Here is a 16,287-nt window from a genome sequence, read left to right as displayed (position 1 = left end):
TTTTTACAAGGTACTGTGGAAGTACACTGTAAATAATTTCTTTCATCCACTTGCGAGCACCGGCAATTTTTTTTTTTGTGAAAGGCAATTTTATCTTATTCAAAACAAACTTTTCCTCTTGAAGTTTGATTTCTTTTGACTTTTCAAAAGAATCGACACCTGGCTTTCTGCGATTTGTAGTTCTCTCAATGTCGTTTTTTTCACAGGAGAAATTTTGAGAACATGTATCTGAGAATGTTTTTAAAAGTTCCTTTGAGACGAATATGAAACTTAATTTTTTTTATGAGGCTGTAGTAAAGAATTTCATAAATTCGACGTTTGTGAGTTTTTGGTCTGAGATCAACTCCTGAACAGGATCAGCTGAGTGCGCTTTCCACTGTAAAAACTACACCTAAAAAGGCAATTTCTCAACATCCATGTTATTTGTGATGGATGCTTCTTTCCATAAGATACTGATCAGGAAGTTCTTAAAAAAACTTTATTGTACTTTGTTTGGATTTGAATTCTGTATCCTCGCATCGCAAACTTGCGTTAAGACGAGCTGTCTGATAAAGATAAATCGATGCTTCAAAAACGTTTCAACAAAAATCTGGCCTTCTATCTAGGACACATGCATGGAAATCCTTAGCAACCTCTCAAGGAGACGCATTTTAAGTAATTAAGAGCCTAAACGTCGGGGAAGAAAAAACAATAGAAATGTCAGAATCTATTCTAAGGTGTTTCTTCAAAGCGACGATAAAAATATACAAATGCTAAAACCACAAAACATAATTACTTTCTATTCAATTTTATCATAAAATACAGTTTAACGTAGAAAAATAACAAGGCATGTAAATATGTACATTGCTCTGACTGTCGGAAATGTTTCTTTTGAGGAAGTCTTGTCTTTCTTGGGGAAGAATTAATTGTTCATATTCCTCTTTAGCATGTTATTGACATTGTTAGTTCACAAAAGGACAAGTTTGGAGGATAATTATTTTATTTCCTGTGGTTTCCAATTAAGCCTCGAAACACCCAGTAGATCCTAAATATTTTACTGTTTGTACTTTGTCAATTATATAAAAAAAATCTTACTTCTTACTACTGAGGAAAAAAACTGTATCAAGGTGTATGATGGAAAATAATATGTTGGTAACTTGAGTATTGTAATTCTGTATCAAGATTACATTTTTCCTTTTTCTAAGCTTCGCTGTACGTAATGGTTTAGCCAAACGTTATTATTTTCGAAGAAGGATTTAAAAATACAGTTGTTACGAAGATTGTAGATTTAGTCAGTGGTTAACTGACTTGGTTAAATGTAATTTTATTGTTATGCAAATTGCTACCCTTCTATGCTTGCTATTAACATTTGAGTGAACGAGTTTACTGGGGCAGGGAATATCGTTCATTTGAAAGCTAGATTTCAAGAGCTCTGGAGCGATCTGAACACAAATTATACCGTAAGTATGATTTCTACTTGATCGTAACTTAACAGCCCTTGACCGTGGCTTGATATCATTGATCCGATCTGTTTGAATTTCTCACAAATCTGAAAAAAAATTCGTCAAATAAAATTATGCGTGAAATAATTTCAATCAATACTCAGCTTCGGGCGCCGTTTGGCAGAAACTGATAAACACCTAATTTCGCTTTTATAACAATTTAATGGTTCTATCAAGAAGTGGACATTCTGTTTCAAATGACTGATGTGGACGTTCCAAACGTAAAAATATACCATATCCGATTCTTGGCTTCATAAAAAACAACAGAAATATCTATTTAAATCATTGTCTGCTTACTGTCAATATGCGCGAGCTGATTGATTTTCCAAAAGGCTGACAACGAAAAGTTGGCACTTTATCGCAATACAAATCGATTTCTTATCTGCTGAATCTCAATGTAAGTTTTAGAAGGTCGATGGCGGCTATTAGTTTGTTGTATTATATTACAGACTTATAAATATCAAAATTACATGAATGTGTTAGTGTGACCCTGCTCTTATGATCTGACATTGCTTCTATAATGTGCACGAAACCAGATTATTAGCAATGGACCATTTCCCAGTTTCTGCTACCTCTTCAGTTTAGCCAGAATCATTTCTATTATATTTTCAGTGTTTCGCACGAATACTCGATCCGACAAAGGGGTAGCCTGCGAGCAGGCTCCCGATGATGTTTTCGGCGAGCGGAGCGAGCCGAGTTATGTGTCGGGTCGGGACTCAAAATCGGGGGAGCCTGCGGACAAAGCTTTTTTGCCGCCGTTCCGTGCACGAGATTCTAGTGCAACATCTGATTGGTCGAATCACTGACTGTTGACAGGTCTTATCAACATATCTCAATTTGCCGACACCGTAAATATACACGGACGCGATGGAATGCGGCTTATGGTAAATAAAAGTGACGGGCCTACACGACTCCTACGTTCGTGACATTTGTAAACTTTGCCGTTTTATGTTGAGTTCGGTCTTTCGACCTTGTTTGATTCTGACTTCTTTCTGAGGGTACTGTTATTATTTGGAGGCTTTATGTATTGAATAGAGCCGTAAGATTGTGGCCATTTAAGTGTCTAGGGTCATTAGTCCGCGCTGCGTGGTTGAATGACACCTCTAAATTTGTACTCTGCCACATGTTGTGCTAGTTCAGTTTGTTTTGGCTCAATTCTATTTGCAAGATATGCTTTAGGCTCTCAAAATGTTCGCCCTGGAAGGACAAGATCTGAAATGTTCCGTGAAAATGTAAACTACTTGCATTTTATTGACGCCGGGCCCGGCATTTTAATCAATACTGTTGCAAGATGTATTGTCTTATCACGGATTTATCTTTTGTCCGGCTTAGCCAGAGACTGTTTCAGCTTTACTATGGAAAAGCTGAAAGTTGGTTTCAGAGAGACATTCTGTGTTGTAAAGGCTGCTTCTTGCATTATTTTGATCGTTCGCTCTGTCTTTCAAGCTCGATTTTTAGGATTTTTAACCTCCTTTGTTCGTTGCGTAATGTTGGCACCACATGATTCAAATATAAATTTGAAAACTTTACGCGCTTTACTCTTTGGCATCCTTGCATTCAAACTCCACCACCTTTCCACTTTGAGGATACCCAATAAAGATCTAGGAGAAAAAAATCGGAATTTCAACGTTGAAATTTAACTGAATAATGTACAGTACCATGTTACGAAAGTGTCGCGGCAAAAATCACATTAGAGCGTTTTAAGTTGATTAACTAACCTTGACAACTGTTTCGCTTTTTCCTTGTGGAATATTCATTGAAGCCTGCATTTGTTCCTCAACTGTAAGGGGGACTTCAATGCTATCCTCGCTTGTTTCATCCGTAAAAGCTAGTGTCCTGCACGAAGTTTTAATAGCGGAAACACTATCTCTATTTCGCTTTGCCGAAGGTGTAACACCGGCCGGCGAACGAAACTCCACCGATCGTTTTGTACTCGTTGTATTTCTTTCGGGAGATCCGCCAGCGATTGATGAGTCAGGCGAAGGGTCTTTCACACTTAAAGACGGTTCACTGCATCGGCTTGTGAAGACGGAAACTGAATGAGAGAGGCGAACAGCTTGTCGAGCACACGGCATGCAACAAAGAACTGAAAACCCCTCTTTCTTTTCTACTTGTAATCCAAGGATTTCCAAGGCCTCTGCCACGACGACGCTATCTTGTCCGGGGACAACAAGAAGTTCCTTATTTTTAGAAACATCGAAAACCGGCACAGAATTTACCCTTTTTGAACTGCTCAAAGACTTTTTACAAAAGCAGCAATGAGGATCGCTCCGATCCATATTGGAGAAAAGCGCGGTTTTTTCCCGCGAGCTGTCATTTTCAAGTACGCTCTAATTACATTCCAATGCATCTAGGCGGAGAAGGTGGAGTTGATGACACGTTGTCGACAGATTAGTGACAGATGATGACAGGTTTATAAAAAGGGGCGGAATGGCTGCCTCCATGCTTTGTCAACAGGCTCTCTCTCCCAGCCCCCCCTCCGCTCTTACTTTTTTCTTTTTTTCGCCCCCTCCCCGACCGGAGAGCCTGTTCACAGGCTAACAAAGGGGCAAAAATTAATTAGAAATGCGTTATTCGTTCCCCTTTCATTTAAACTCTATATACAATAGAATACCGATTTCTCGAAAATCCAGGAGAAACGCAAGTTGCTTTGAGAAATCGTGAGGATCGAGAAATCGGGACTAAAATTATATAGAAGTACTATTCAAGGGAGATGAAAATTGGTTTGAAAAATTGGGAGTTTCGAGAAAACGAGATTCTGCTGTAACTGTATTGATAAAAATGTACTGCTTAGCACTTTGGACCTATTGCTTGTTTTGTTTACAGAATTTTAGGAAACGATGACGCTTGTTTTGATCTTTCTTGTGTTGTTGGGTACATCATTTATTCCAGGTAATGAAAGTACTTTTGCTAATATGGGTGGATATTTTAGAAGGTAGCATTGGCTAAACAAATTTGTTATTGGATAAAACATACATGCAAAGGTAAACATAACGATTTAACAAGGCCTAGTACGGTACGCAAAAAACAAAAGAAAAAAATGAAGAAAATTAGAAATAAACTGTAATAATCGCGAATTTTTGCATGAATGAATAAATGAACTTCAAGTGTCGGAGTGTTTGGCTGTTAAGCTAACTGGGGACAATCGTCATAATCTAGAAGCGTAGGATGCATCACTATTGGTTTATAGCAAGTACACAATAGAAATGGTATCATAATTATGCTGCAAAGGAGGCTAATTAAAAGAACAACACTTTAATTTATTTCCCGAAGACTGGGCATTCAGGTAAACAAGTAGTTCTTCCAAATCCAAGAATTTGATAAGGATAATATTTTGGCCGAGCTATGCTAGTCGTTTAGACCGATATTTGTTTACACGCCAGCAGGAGTTAATAACAATACCATCACGTCACCTTCGTTCTTTGTCGTTCTGTAATCAGGATATGGACAACACCTTACGTGCGAACGATCGTATTACAAGCTTGGATGTTATCAGGACAGAATGTGGTCCAGGGCCATGTCCGAACTGCTTATCAGTGACCGCGATAAGTCATCGCAAGGACAACAAATTGATTGGAACAATTTTGAAGACTACTTACACGGGTTTGTACAGCAAAGTGCTAATTATTTACAGCTTACATTCGTTATCCATGCTAATGTCCCGCTCCCAGGGGCGGGGGGGGGGGGGGGGGGGGTACTCGAAGTATGACTGTAGTGGAATTATGGGACTGATAAACATTAGTCACGTGACATAGCACATAGAGCGAGCAAGAGTCGAGCGAACGCGAGTCTTCCTTCTTCTTGAGTTCTTGTCGAGTCTGCATCTCCTCGTTTACAGTTAAAGTGTATATAAAGTTGTGTTTACAGTTCATTCTCGTAGTGGTTACTCTCAATTCCCCCGCAAGTCCCTTTACATGACGGGGAGGGGGCGACGGAGCTTCATATTGCAAACCCAAAAAATACACAAGCCTGAAGTTTAAGACCCAAAAAAATACCTGGCACAAAATTTCCAACCCCCAAAAAATACAAAACATACCTCAATACTGATTTATTCAATTAATTAAGCAGAACTTTCTAATGCACGTCGCTGAAAAGGAGATACCACCAGTTCTACTTGTGGCCTGGTAACTCAATCGATTAAGCAACGGAAGACCAGTCCTGGAGATCGTTGCTCCCACAGAGAGCAAACAATTCTTGTACTTCGTATTTTTCAATTTATTCAAGGGATAACACGCCAAGGCATTTAATTACCACCTAACCATTAATTTTCTGATATTGTATCCCGCTATATAAAAAGCAGTTCTCAGACTCCTCTTTACAGAATAAACCAGAAATTAGTCTTTCCTTTTTTGTACTTTGCAGCCTGGCCTGTCGTTGTTCCCAGGCCGCCTCTCAAAAAGGATACACGATGTTTGGACTTCAGTACTACGGTGAATGTTGGTCGGGTCCTGAATCATGTGACCAGTATTCCCGGCATGGAGATTCACAGCTGTGCATTGGTAAAAACTACACCAGATGTGATATTGATGACGAAAGTGAGTGCGTTGGAGAAAGCAACGTTAATTTTGTGTATCTTTTGCTAGAAGGTGAGTCCTTAAAGCTGATTTCCAGTCCGTACTGCGCAGACGCGGGGTTTGTTTTCGTTTTTGTTTTGAATTCGTTGAAACGTTACACTTCGGTGACAGCATACATGAAGTTTTTTAGTCCGCCATTACAGTTCGTTTACTTCAAGAATTTCCGATGAGCTGAAACGTCGGTTTGAAATAGCGTCAAGGTTCCTCTACTCGTTATTTTTTGTTCTGCAAGGATATCTGGCGTTAATAATGAAGAAAAAGGTAAGTTTGTCGCGGACTTTTTAGTTTTGCTTGTAAACATTCCTTCGTGTTGGGCTCCGATAAACATTGCAGCCGAGATTGCGCAGTACGGACTGGAATTCATCTTTAATCGTTATTCAACGGTCGTACAGTAAAGTATGCACTCAAAGGTTGATAAATAAAATCCGCAAAGATATAAGATTGTAAGAAAATTGCGCTAATCAATAGTTACAAACACGCCGAAATAATATCAAATTATTTAGGAATGCGTGCTTTTTTTTGAAAATGGCGTAGTTTTTGACAGAGTTAATATATGCAAGACGTTTATATGTAAACAGCAGTTTAAGTATGAAATGAAATGAAACGATTTACACAATTTGGAAGCAATTTAGACAATAACTTTATTTATCCTAAAACGTAAAGGCTTTATGCAACGGGTTTGCGAATCCCTGACCTACGTAATAAATATAAAACTCTGCCAAATGAACTATGAAGGCTTGATGCCTTAGAAGGAGGTCAATATCCGGCATAGGGAGTAAATGACATAAAACTCGAATATGGAAGATGCAATCATTGTATTCGATTGTATTTCTTTAGTGACTAAAGAAATACAATCGAATCTCTCCTTAGGGGCACCTCTCTAATACGAGTTTGTCTCAATGCTGCATATTAATCAGTTAAAATACAGTTAAAAGACCAGTATTGGCCTTATTTTAGTTACTGAATACTTCAAGCTGTTAGTGGAGTTATAAAAGTGACGCCACCGCGGTGACCTCTATAATAAGGACACCTCTCTAATATGGACACTTTGCTCTGTCCCTTTGGTCTCCGTATTAGAGAAGTTCAACTGAACATATGTGCAAAATTGTAGACGCAAATTGTAAAGGTCTTAATCTGAGGTTCAATCCCCTCTTTTGTGCTTATTGGTGTTCAGTAACAAATCTACCATACACTTTTACACTTTCCGTCTTTTTATTGCAGAACCGGAAAAAGAACTGAGCATTTAAGAAAGATACAAAATTAACACACCTTGTGGCACAACAGAGTAACCAGTCGTAAATCTACTTCACATTAGAAACTTAGTTTTGTATCATGTTGAAGCATCTGAATAAAAATATACAAACCTTAAATTCTGTGTACATGTGTTCGTTAAATCTACAATTTCCTTCGCATACATATATCACTGATGTTGAAAGGCGGTGTCATAGTTTTTGTAAAAATTGATTGCAAAAACCAAGCAAATGTTCGTTGTGAAAGCATGTTAATTTGTATGTTTTTTCTCAACGTTTTAAAGTTTCTAAATTATGTTTTAGAAAAAAAAATGTACACATGCGGTTTCCTTATTTATTTTTTTGTGATGGAAACATGATTGTAGCTCATGCAAAGAATGCTACTTAATGCTTTCGTAAGATTAGATTAAAATAATGCAGTTTACCATAACCACGCCTTGTCCTACATCACTGCCGTGACTAAACCTCGTAATTCAACGATTACATGTTATAATTGCATTTCTTCATAGAAACACATTGTCTTTGCGACTTTAGCATCTAACTACAGTTTGTTTAAACGATGCTCTAAATGCTTTTGTTCTTTATGATGTGATTTTCCTATCTCTCCTTTCTTGTAAAGAGAGTCTTTTTCCATGACCTCATATGTATCTTGCTTCTCTTTTGGCCTGAAAAACAAAAGCAAGTAAAGCATTACCAATAGAAGATTGATGGGATAAAACGCATCCAATGTATTCTTTATAAAATGTCTGACTTTCTCTACAATATTGCCCGAACATTATCCTTTAACGTAGTAGTGTTTGGATCAAGCAAAAGACTTGCTGCTGAGGTCCCAGTCAACGTTTGAAATAGGGTAGCTTGCTAGTTTTTAGAAAGGCGTATATCCGACTCGTGTTTAATTGAACTCACATTGTGTTGGTAGAGCAGGTTCCACAAGCTCGTTTGCACATCATGTTAATGGTTCCTATGCTGGCTGTTGGTGCGTACTCACTGCAATAGCCACGGGATGCGTATTCATTGCAGTCATCTGAGTAGTCCTTACAGTCTGCCAAAAAAGGAAAAAAAAAAACAGCGATACATCTCAGCCATTTCCTACCTCAAATCTTGAGAGGTAATGGATGGGTCCACTGGATACATCGATTTGTTAACCTTTAAATGAGTTCTGACTAATCGCATTCTAAAGAGTACAATGGCTGCGGTCACATCCTCGACGTAACTTAAGTTTAACTATAGTTGGTCTCAAGTTACGTGACGTCGTAACTAACTATAGTTAGTGCTATAGACGACCGAAAGCACTAGCTATACTGTGTGTCACGTATGGTGTCACGTAACTTGAGACTAACTTAAGTGAAACTAACGTCGTAGATGTGACCGCAGCCATTTTCTTACATAGCTGGTACACTTTTTCGTCTGCACGTGGCGTTTTTATGTTTCGGTTGGATATGCAAATACTATTCTGATTTTTGATGTTAGCATGTATTGCATGTTATTTCAGAACCTTTGAAGTTTAATGTTCAGTGGCAAAGGAAAATCGTTTGTGAACCGAGTTCTAGCTGGCATAATGCCAGAGAAAGATTGCGTGTTGTATAATTCATATAAACATATATAAAATCAAACAATTACACAAAGAAACAAATTAATAAACAAGCATACAATCAGGTAAGAATGAACAAAGGACTATTACCATTGTCCTCAACAGTCATCTTGTTGTCGTCAAATTTGTATTCACCATAATATGCTGACTCAGGATTTGTCGTAGAGAGCAGTCCATCGCTGTTGACAACTGATTTGTCATCATTGTATTGTTGAGAATGAAGTCTATGATGGATTTTGGTGGGTTTAAGGCGTTTTGGCTGATCGATTTCATAATCTCCACTAGCCTTTGTTGTCGGTCGATTGTCTTTTGGATGTCGGCGTTCACCGCTGACAGGTTTATGGCGGACTCTATTAAAATTATGACGGTGGTGGTGGTGACGTTTAAAGCTATCATCGACATCATCTTCATCAGTTTCATCTTGAAACTCGCTTGGACAATAATCACACAGTTCTTGGTGCCCTGTAAAAGTGCGCAAAAAGATGGCAGAGAAGAAAACAGATGGATTTAACGCAAATCGTCCTTGCATGGCGGGAAACACATTTATGTGCCCACCCTAAAGGTGTAACATGTGCTCTGAATACTTTTTATAACTGTAGAACACTAAAGGTCTCCGCACACGTGGGGACATGTCGCAGAGACATGTTGCTGATAATGAATTTTTAATGATGTCCATGCATTCTGCCCCGTTCATGTAGCAGCGACAAAACCATGTGTTGTTCACACTGAGGGGGCAGGGACGATTTTGCGGCAGTTTTGTCCCTGCGACATGTTGCACGGATTTCAACTCGTTGTACTGCGTGCAACATGTTGCAGGGACAAAATGTTGCCAGAATTCGTTTTGCATGAGCCAAAAAGTGTCAACACACACGAGGGGGCATGTCGCTGCGACATGTCCCCGCTACATTTTCTTGCGTGTGTAAACATTGTGATTTTTTTCGCTGCTACATGTCCCCGCTACACGTCCCTGCTACATGTCTTCTCAGTGTGAACAAAACATAATTTTGTCGCTGCTCCATGTCGCTGCGACATGTCCCCGAGTCTTGACCCCACGTGTGCGGAGACCTTAACGTAAAACAATGCGAAGTGTTGAAGTGCAAAGTTACTTAACCCTTTCACCTCTAAATTACCGGGGCTCCTTTGCAATTTGATAAAAAGACTCCTTATACCCATTTTATGATATACCATTTTAAAGAAATTGATCTGCATATTCCACAGATTGCATCATCAAACACCGACAAATTAAAAGCTTTTAAACGACGGTGTTAAAAGAGATAACGAAAAAGTCAAAAAAATGTTAAGATCTTCTTATATATTACATGTATGTATACCCGTAAACTACACATTCTGTTGCTGCTTTCAATGATTTAGGTTAATAACAAATGTATTAGAGACCGCAATTATTATGAAAAAAAGTTCTAGAACATCCAGGGTGGTGCACCCCATCATTTATAGGGGATTCACAATTTTCAAATGCTGTCAATGAGTTAATCATTCTACGGCCGTTTTGCTGCAAATATCTCATCAATGTCGGCCAGATTTGAGCCAAAGGGTGACGTAACAAGCGCATAAGTGGTCTCCCATGGCGAAAAGGTTCAACTTTAGACAAAAGCTTAGAACTTGCTTACCATCGTAGCATGGACGGCAATAATGAACAGAAATACCTGTGAAAAGAAACATAAAAATGCCTTTGAAGTGACACACCGATCGATCAATGAGGACAATTTTATAATAAAAAAAAAAAAAAAAAAAAAAAAAAAAAAAAAAAAAAAAAAAAAAAAAGAAAAACACAAAAAACACTATTTCTACTAGTACGATAAATGCTTGGTTAGCCGAGTTGACTATTTAATTTAAAAAATGGGGAGCGGGTTTTTGACAGTAACTGTGCTATCAGACAAAAGTTATATATGTTTTAATTTTACAGGAAAATGAAAACAGAAAACTAGACTCGACATTTTTTTTTTACAAAATGACACATTGATAACTAAACAAGACTGAGGTTCCAACTGCCAGCCGGGGCGCAGACGTTTGCCCGTGTCAACTTCAAAGTCTATAGAAAGTGAAGGAGATTGAGCTGCAAACTTGGCATTATCTACTGATCTATCAAATAAAGCATGAAGGTAAAAATTATTTTGTAGTGACAATGTCCGATAATCTTCGCTAAACGATTCAAGGGAGTTATGAATTATATTTCGCTTTATATTTTAAACATTTTTTAATGTTACCTTTCAATATCTTAGTGACAACTTGCTGTGCAGTGCGTCCCATTAGAGCGTAGTTAGCCCTGAAAATGTGCTCACTATGTGGAAAACTTGCCATTGCATGAAGCTGTAATTTACTGTAAAGATTACCAACACCAACACAGTACATTTCCACTCCGTACGACCTGATATCCATAGATGGCGTGATTACATCATCAAGTGATTTTCCTGCCACTAGCAGAACAATAGCTCGTGGCACATGCGCTCTCCCAGAGTTGCTAAAAAGGTAATGCTTTGCAACGTGCAAACCACGTCCAATATAAGTCCCTGGCCCATCAGTTCCTGGAAATTGTACAGTGGACAACGCCTGATCTATGTTCTGTATGTCGAAGTATGTGTGGAAGTTAAAGATAACAAAAGCCTCGAGAGAAAACACGACAACTCCCACACGAGTCATATGGTGGCCTATGGAGAATGAATGGGCTACAGCGCTTACAAAGCTGAGCATTTGCTGGAAGTTTTGCTCGTTCATCACGGCAGAAGATCCATCGATCAAAAATGCCAGGTCCAGTATGACTATAAAAACAAAATAAAACACAAAATCGATCAAATCACTTTATAATATATACCGAGAGTAAATCAAGTTTCATTCATTCATACTTCATTTCTTTTCTTTTTCTCTTTTCACGAGAGGCCGTCTAGCAGGGTGAGAGCAGTACGTGTATTATTTAACTGACAAATTAACCAATGATAATTAAAGATAATTTTGACACCTTATTGTCACAATTTTACCTTCCATTCCTCTGGCTCCTCCAACGGTTCCTCCTCCGGCGCCACCCATGTTTGCTCCACCTATGCCTCCTCCAATACCGATGCCACCAATGCCACCTCCCATACCAATACCTCCCATACCACCACCTATAGAACCTCCTCCCATAGACCCTCCTCCCATACCGCCTCCCATATTACCACCACCTCCTCCCACCATGCCCCCGCCTCCTCCCATCATGTTCCCACCAACCCCACCAATCACGTTGCCACCTCCTCCTCCTATGTTTCCGCCACCACCCACCATATTTCCACCGCCACCCATCATGCCACCGCCACCCATCATACCACCGCCTCCAACGCCGATGTTTCCACCACCACCGATCATACCACCGCCACCCCCTACGTTACCACCGCCGACTCCTCCCATGCTTCCGCCGCCACCAACCATCCCTCCGCCACCAGTCATCCCTCCGCCACCAGTTATTCCCCCCACCAGCTATTCCTCCGCCACCAGCCATTCCTCCGCCACCAACCATTCCTCCGCCACCAACCATCCCTCCGCCCCCTCCTCCCATATTCCCTCCGACTCCTCCTATGCTTCCTCCGCCGCCACCCATGCTCCCACCGCCACCTACCATACCACCGCCTCCAGTCATACCACCACCTCCAACCATACCACCACCAACTCCAAGGCTTCCTCCCATATTACCACCGGTTCCTATCCCCATACCTCCCCCAGCCCCAGCGTTTATTCCAACACCACCGATACCTCCGCCTCCCATGCTTCCCGCTGTTCCGCCAGTCATTCCAGTTGATGCTCCTGATGGAAACAAATTGAATGATTGAATGTTAAAATATCACAGTTTCAAAAAGTCTGGACAAATACGTTTTATTTTTGTCAAAAATAATTGAACAGTTTTTGTCAAATACAAGACACGTCAAGTATAACATTTTTCTTTTTTTAAGAGAACGTCGAACTTTAAGCCAAGGCTTAATGGGGCGGATTATTGTTATTTTTAAGGCAATTTAATTCTCAAAATTAGCTTACGACCATGTTCTATAGACAAGGTATAGTATTTCAATAAAAAGTAAAAGAAATGCAATAAGGGTGCATCAGTGTAATTTTCGAATTCTCCTCAATCGAGAATACATGTAGACTATTATGTAATACCTTGCAGGGTGCTCCTCATTTTTAAAACAAACAAAAAAACAAATTGTTTATTTAAATATCAGCCTTGGCTACGTTTGCAAAATTGTGGCCTTTCTCAGGCTCCAATTCCTCATAAAAGAGATTTTTATAAGAAGAACTGAGTGTTTACGTCATAAACCTTTTATTTTAAATAAAAAAAAAAATACATATATATTCGTCACATGTCACGATTAAGTAATTTAGAAACCAGGCTGTTATACTCGATTAATAAAAAAGATTAAAACTAACAATACAAAAAACCGTATTCCTTAATTTAAACACACCTGCATTTTTGCGGTTTTACTATATTGCAACAAAAATGTATAAATTTCTTTTCTGAATGTGTGGATAAACTTTATACGTTTCTGTAAGTCAATTTGTTTTTAGCCCAGTGCAGTGAACCGTTTGAAGTATTTATTGTTGTCCACACGTTACTTGGTAAACATAACTCCCGATTTTAGATCCCTTTAGTTGGCAGAAGGCTTTTTAACTTGATAAGCATCAATTATATTATTCGGGAAATAAATTTACTGAGTGTTTTATATTACTGTTCAACAAGAATATCAATATGATATAGTTAATTTTATATACACAGTTAAATTACACTAAAGTAAAAGTTGTTAGGGAAATCAGTATTACATGGCATTAAGAAGCTTTATTATTCCAACACTTTTCAAGTTTAAACTACAAGTAATGATAAGCAACGATACCCTTAGACAGTTAAGCAAATACAAGGGTTACAACAGCAAACTTCCTCCACTGTAAGCGAGCTTTATTCCGTGTTAAGCTGCCTAGTAATAATCGAAGGATATTTTTTACTTTGAGTTAGGAAGAGGTTAAAACACCACAGGCTGGGACCGTGCACTTGCATTCATTGCTGTAACATGCTGTAATAGCTGTTAGTAGGATCAGCATGCCATGCCACTGCGAAGCTGTATTAATCCATCTTCTGCGAGATCATATAACGATGACAAAGCGGACAACGTTACATGCGTGTTGCGCATGTTTTGTTACGCGGTTCGTCTCTTGGCCGCCATGCAGGTTTCCCTGGCAGAACTGTGGGCATGCATCACTCACCACTTTATCTTACCGTTATCTCTTTCCATTTCACTGACACCTTCTTCGGAAATACTGGTACCAACCGCCTGAATAGTTCCAGGTGGCGATTCAACAGAAAGCCCTGCTGGCGTCGTAGAAGCAAATCCTCCAGTAGGTTGTACTCTAGCAGGTGGATTTGGTGCCATGTGAGCAGGAGGAGGGACTCCAGTCCAACTGATTCTGTGTTCCTGGGGCAGACTCTATTGCCATCCCTGTGGGAGAGCTCGAGGCTACGTGAGTACTGGGAACGCTTTCCAATCCATAGTGGCAGTCTCGTCCACCTGGCAACCGAATATTAGCTGGAGCTCTGGATCCTGCACTATTTAATGGCAGCGGTTGAGAACCTCCCCCGAAACATTGTGGATTCGTGGCGACCATTTGAGGCGGTTCAACAGGAGTAGTAGTATCGCTTACTCCATTATTCATTTCTGCTGTGTCTACACCTTTGATGGTCCCTGGAGGAGATTCCACAGATGTTCCGGTTGGGTTCGTTGATGCCATATCTAAAGTCGTTGGAGTTTGTTTCCCAGCGTAATCATTAGGTGCAACTGGGTTACCGACAGATTTAAGCTTCTGTACAACTTTTTCATTCAATGCTTCGGTGACGTCATTTCCAAGTAATTTGGAAAGAAGGACTTTCATGAGACCGTCTGTTTGAAGTCCTTTGCTCTCCGTTGTTATAGAAACGCCCGCCGTATTTACTTCTGTGCCATTTTTGTTTTCTTTCTCATTGGTTGCCTGTATGCGCAATTTTCCTTGCTTTTCTTCATTCTTGTTCAAATGTTGTTGCTTAACATTGGAATCATTAGCGTGTATGCTACCATCATTTAAATTTATGACAACTGTCTTTTCTTTCTCATTTTCGCTTTGATTTGGTGTAACATGAGCTGCATTTGTTGTGTCGTCAATATCTTTTAGCACATCTTGAAGTGAAACCTGACCAACTTCTTCAGAAGTAGTTTTTGACTCTTTCTTTTTATCGTCATCTAAGCGAATACCTATTCTAAGTGGATTTAACTTCGCTTCTAATAACACATTAGGATCCGATTGATCTGGAAACTTTCCAGGTTTTTCTTTAGATGATTCAGTAGCTTCAGTTGCCGGGAGCAAATGGGTATTGCTTGTACTAAGAGGTTTTTTAATATTTGGAAGTGGATTGTCGCTAAGTAAGTCATTGAGTGGAATTGCCTCTTCGCTTGATCCTTTAGTATTGATTGCAAATGTTAAGGGAACTTTTGTTCCACGCACCACATCTTGTGAAGCATTTCTCGGCGTAGTTTTCGACAATTCTACGTTTCCGTCCCTCACATCATCCATGGTAAGCCCTTTTTGCTCTTCAGTACTTTTATTTCCACCATGTTTCACAACTGTTATCTTCAAGACAGTGTATTTTCTTCTATCCGAATGCTTTGTTGAACTGTTTCCATTGGTCTCGTTCGCCTTTCCCCTATCAAATATTTGTCTTCCTTTTCCATCAAAAATCGAACTGTTGTTTATGGGATTGTGAATTTCTGACCTTCTTTCTTTTTCTCTTTTTCCCTTGATATTTGTATCACCTATACGTTTAAATGTATTTCCTGTAAATCAACGTCCTTTCAGTAACTTCGCTTTACCTGGCACAAGTAACGGGTAAGAAACAGTAAAAACGACGAGGGGATATTTAGCGTGAAAAATCAGCCGTAACGTGTTCTTTTATAAGTACTGTTGCTGCCGGTCATTTATTTCAGTCTGAAAATATTTCCGTACCAATTATACAAAAATTACCTTGACCAACGGTTTGAACTATTCTGACATTCTGACACGGCTGACATCCACAAAGGTGGGGTAAATGAAGTGGTCTTACTGAACAATCTGGCCCTAATCCGGCTACTCCTGCATGACGAAATTAGAAGTTTAGAGTCTTGCTTGTAAGGCTTCAAAACGAAGAATTTAGAACAAAAAACAAAGTTCGACACGAGATAGTACGAACGATAAAAAACTTGGATCGAAGTTGCTTAGAGGGATATGAAAGTTTAAAGTGAAAAAGCAGAAACGTTTTAACTACATAAGTAAGATAAATTTCGTGTTTTTATATAATTCAATAAAATTGATAAAAAATACCTCCACTGAATGTTTCATTAGTTGGATGCAAC

At 39.3% G+C, this 16,287-nt stretch overlaps 2 protein-coding genes across 2 annotated transcripts in view; one reads left to right on the top strand and one right to left on the bottom strand.

Annotated features, from left to right (window-relative positions):
* Positions 1–1,326: 1,326 nt before the first annotated feature.
* Positions 1,327–7,409, top strand: LOC144658506 (uncharacterized). Its single transcript, XM_078518938.1, has 5 exons — positions 1,327–1,439; positions 4,308–4,373; positions 4,922–5,084; positions 5,844–6,067; positions 7,277–7,409. Exons 2-5 carry the CDS (start codon positions 4,322–4,324, stop codon positions 7,300–7,302), a joined length of 465 nt encoding a protein of 154 aa, XP_078375064.1. The 5' UTR covers positions 1,327–1,439; positions 4,308–4,321; the 3' UTR covers positions 7,303–7,409.
* Positions 7,410–7,543: 134 nt separating this feature from the next.
* The window catches only part of LOC144656566 (uncharacterized), a 29,165-nt gene continuing 20,421 nt past the window's right edge, over positions 7,544–16,287 (bottom strand). Inside the window, exons 19-28 of the mRNA XM_078516789.1 lie at positions 14,390–15,711; positions 14,148–14,343; positions 12,416–12,688; positions 12,217–12,288; positions 11,890–12,093; positions 11,122–11,673; positions 10,525–10,560; positions 8,987–9,358; positions 8,212–8,347; positions 7,544–7,970 (exon numbers count right to left, since the gene is read on the bottom strand). Coding sequence (XP_078372915.1) covers positions 7,847–7,970; positions 8,212–8,347; positions 8,987–9,358; positions 10,525–10,560; positions 11,122–11,673; positions 11,890–12,093; positions 12,217–12,288; positions 12,416–12,688; positions 14,148–14,343; positions 14,390–15,711 — 3,287 coding nt within the window. The 3' untranslated portion in view covers positions 7,544–7,846. The remainder of the gene's footprint in view (positions 7,971–8,211; positions 8,348–8,986; positions 9,359–10,524; positions 10,561–11,121; positions 11,674–11,889; positions 12,094–12,216; positions 12,289–12,415; positions 12,689–14,147; positions 14,344–14,389; positions 15,712–16,287) is intronic.

The sequence above is a fragment of the Oculina patagonica genome, chromosome 6, assembly GCF_052425735.1.
Source record: "Oculina patagonica isolate OP01 chromosome 6, crgOcupat, whole genome shotgun sequence".
NCBI classification, from domain to species: domain Eukaryota; kingdom Metazoa; phylum Cnidaria; class Anthozoa; order Scleractinia; family Oculinidae; genus Oculina; species Oculina patagonica.
The sequence above is the reverse complement of the archived record's forward strand: the minus strand, read 5'-3'. Positions and strand labels throughout refer to the sequence as shown.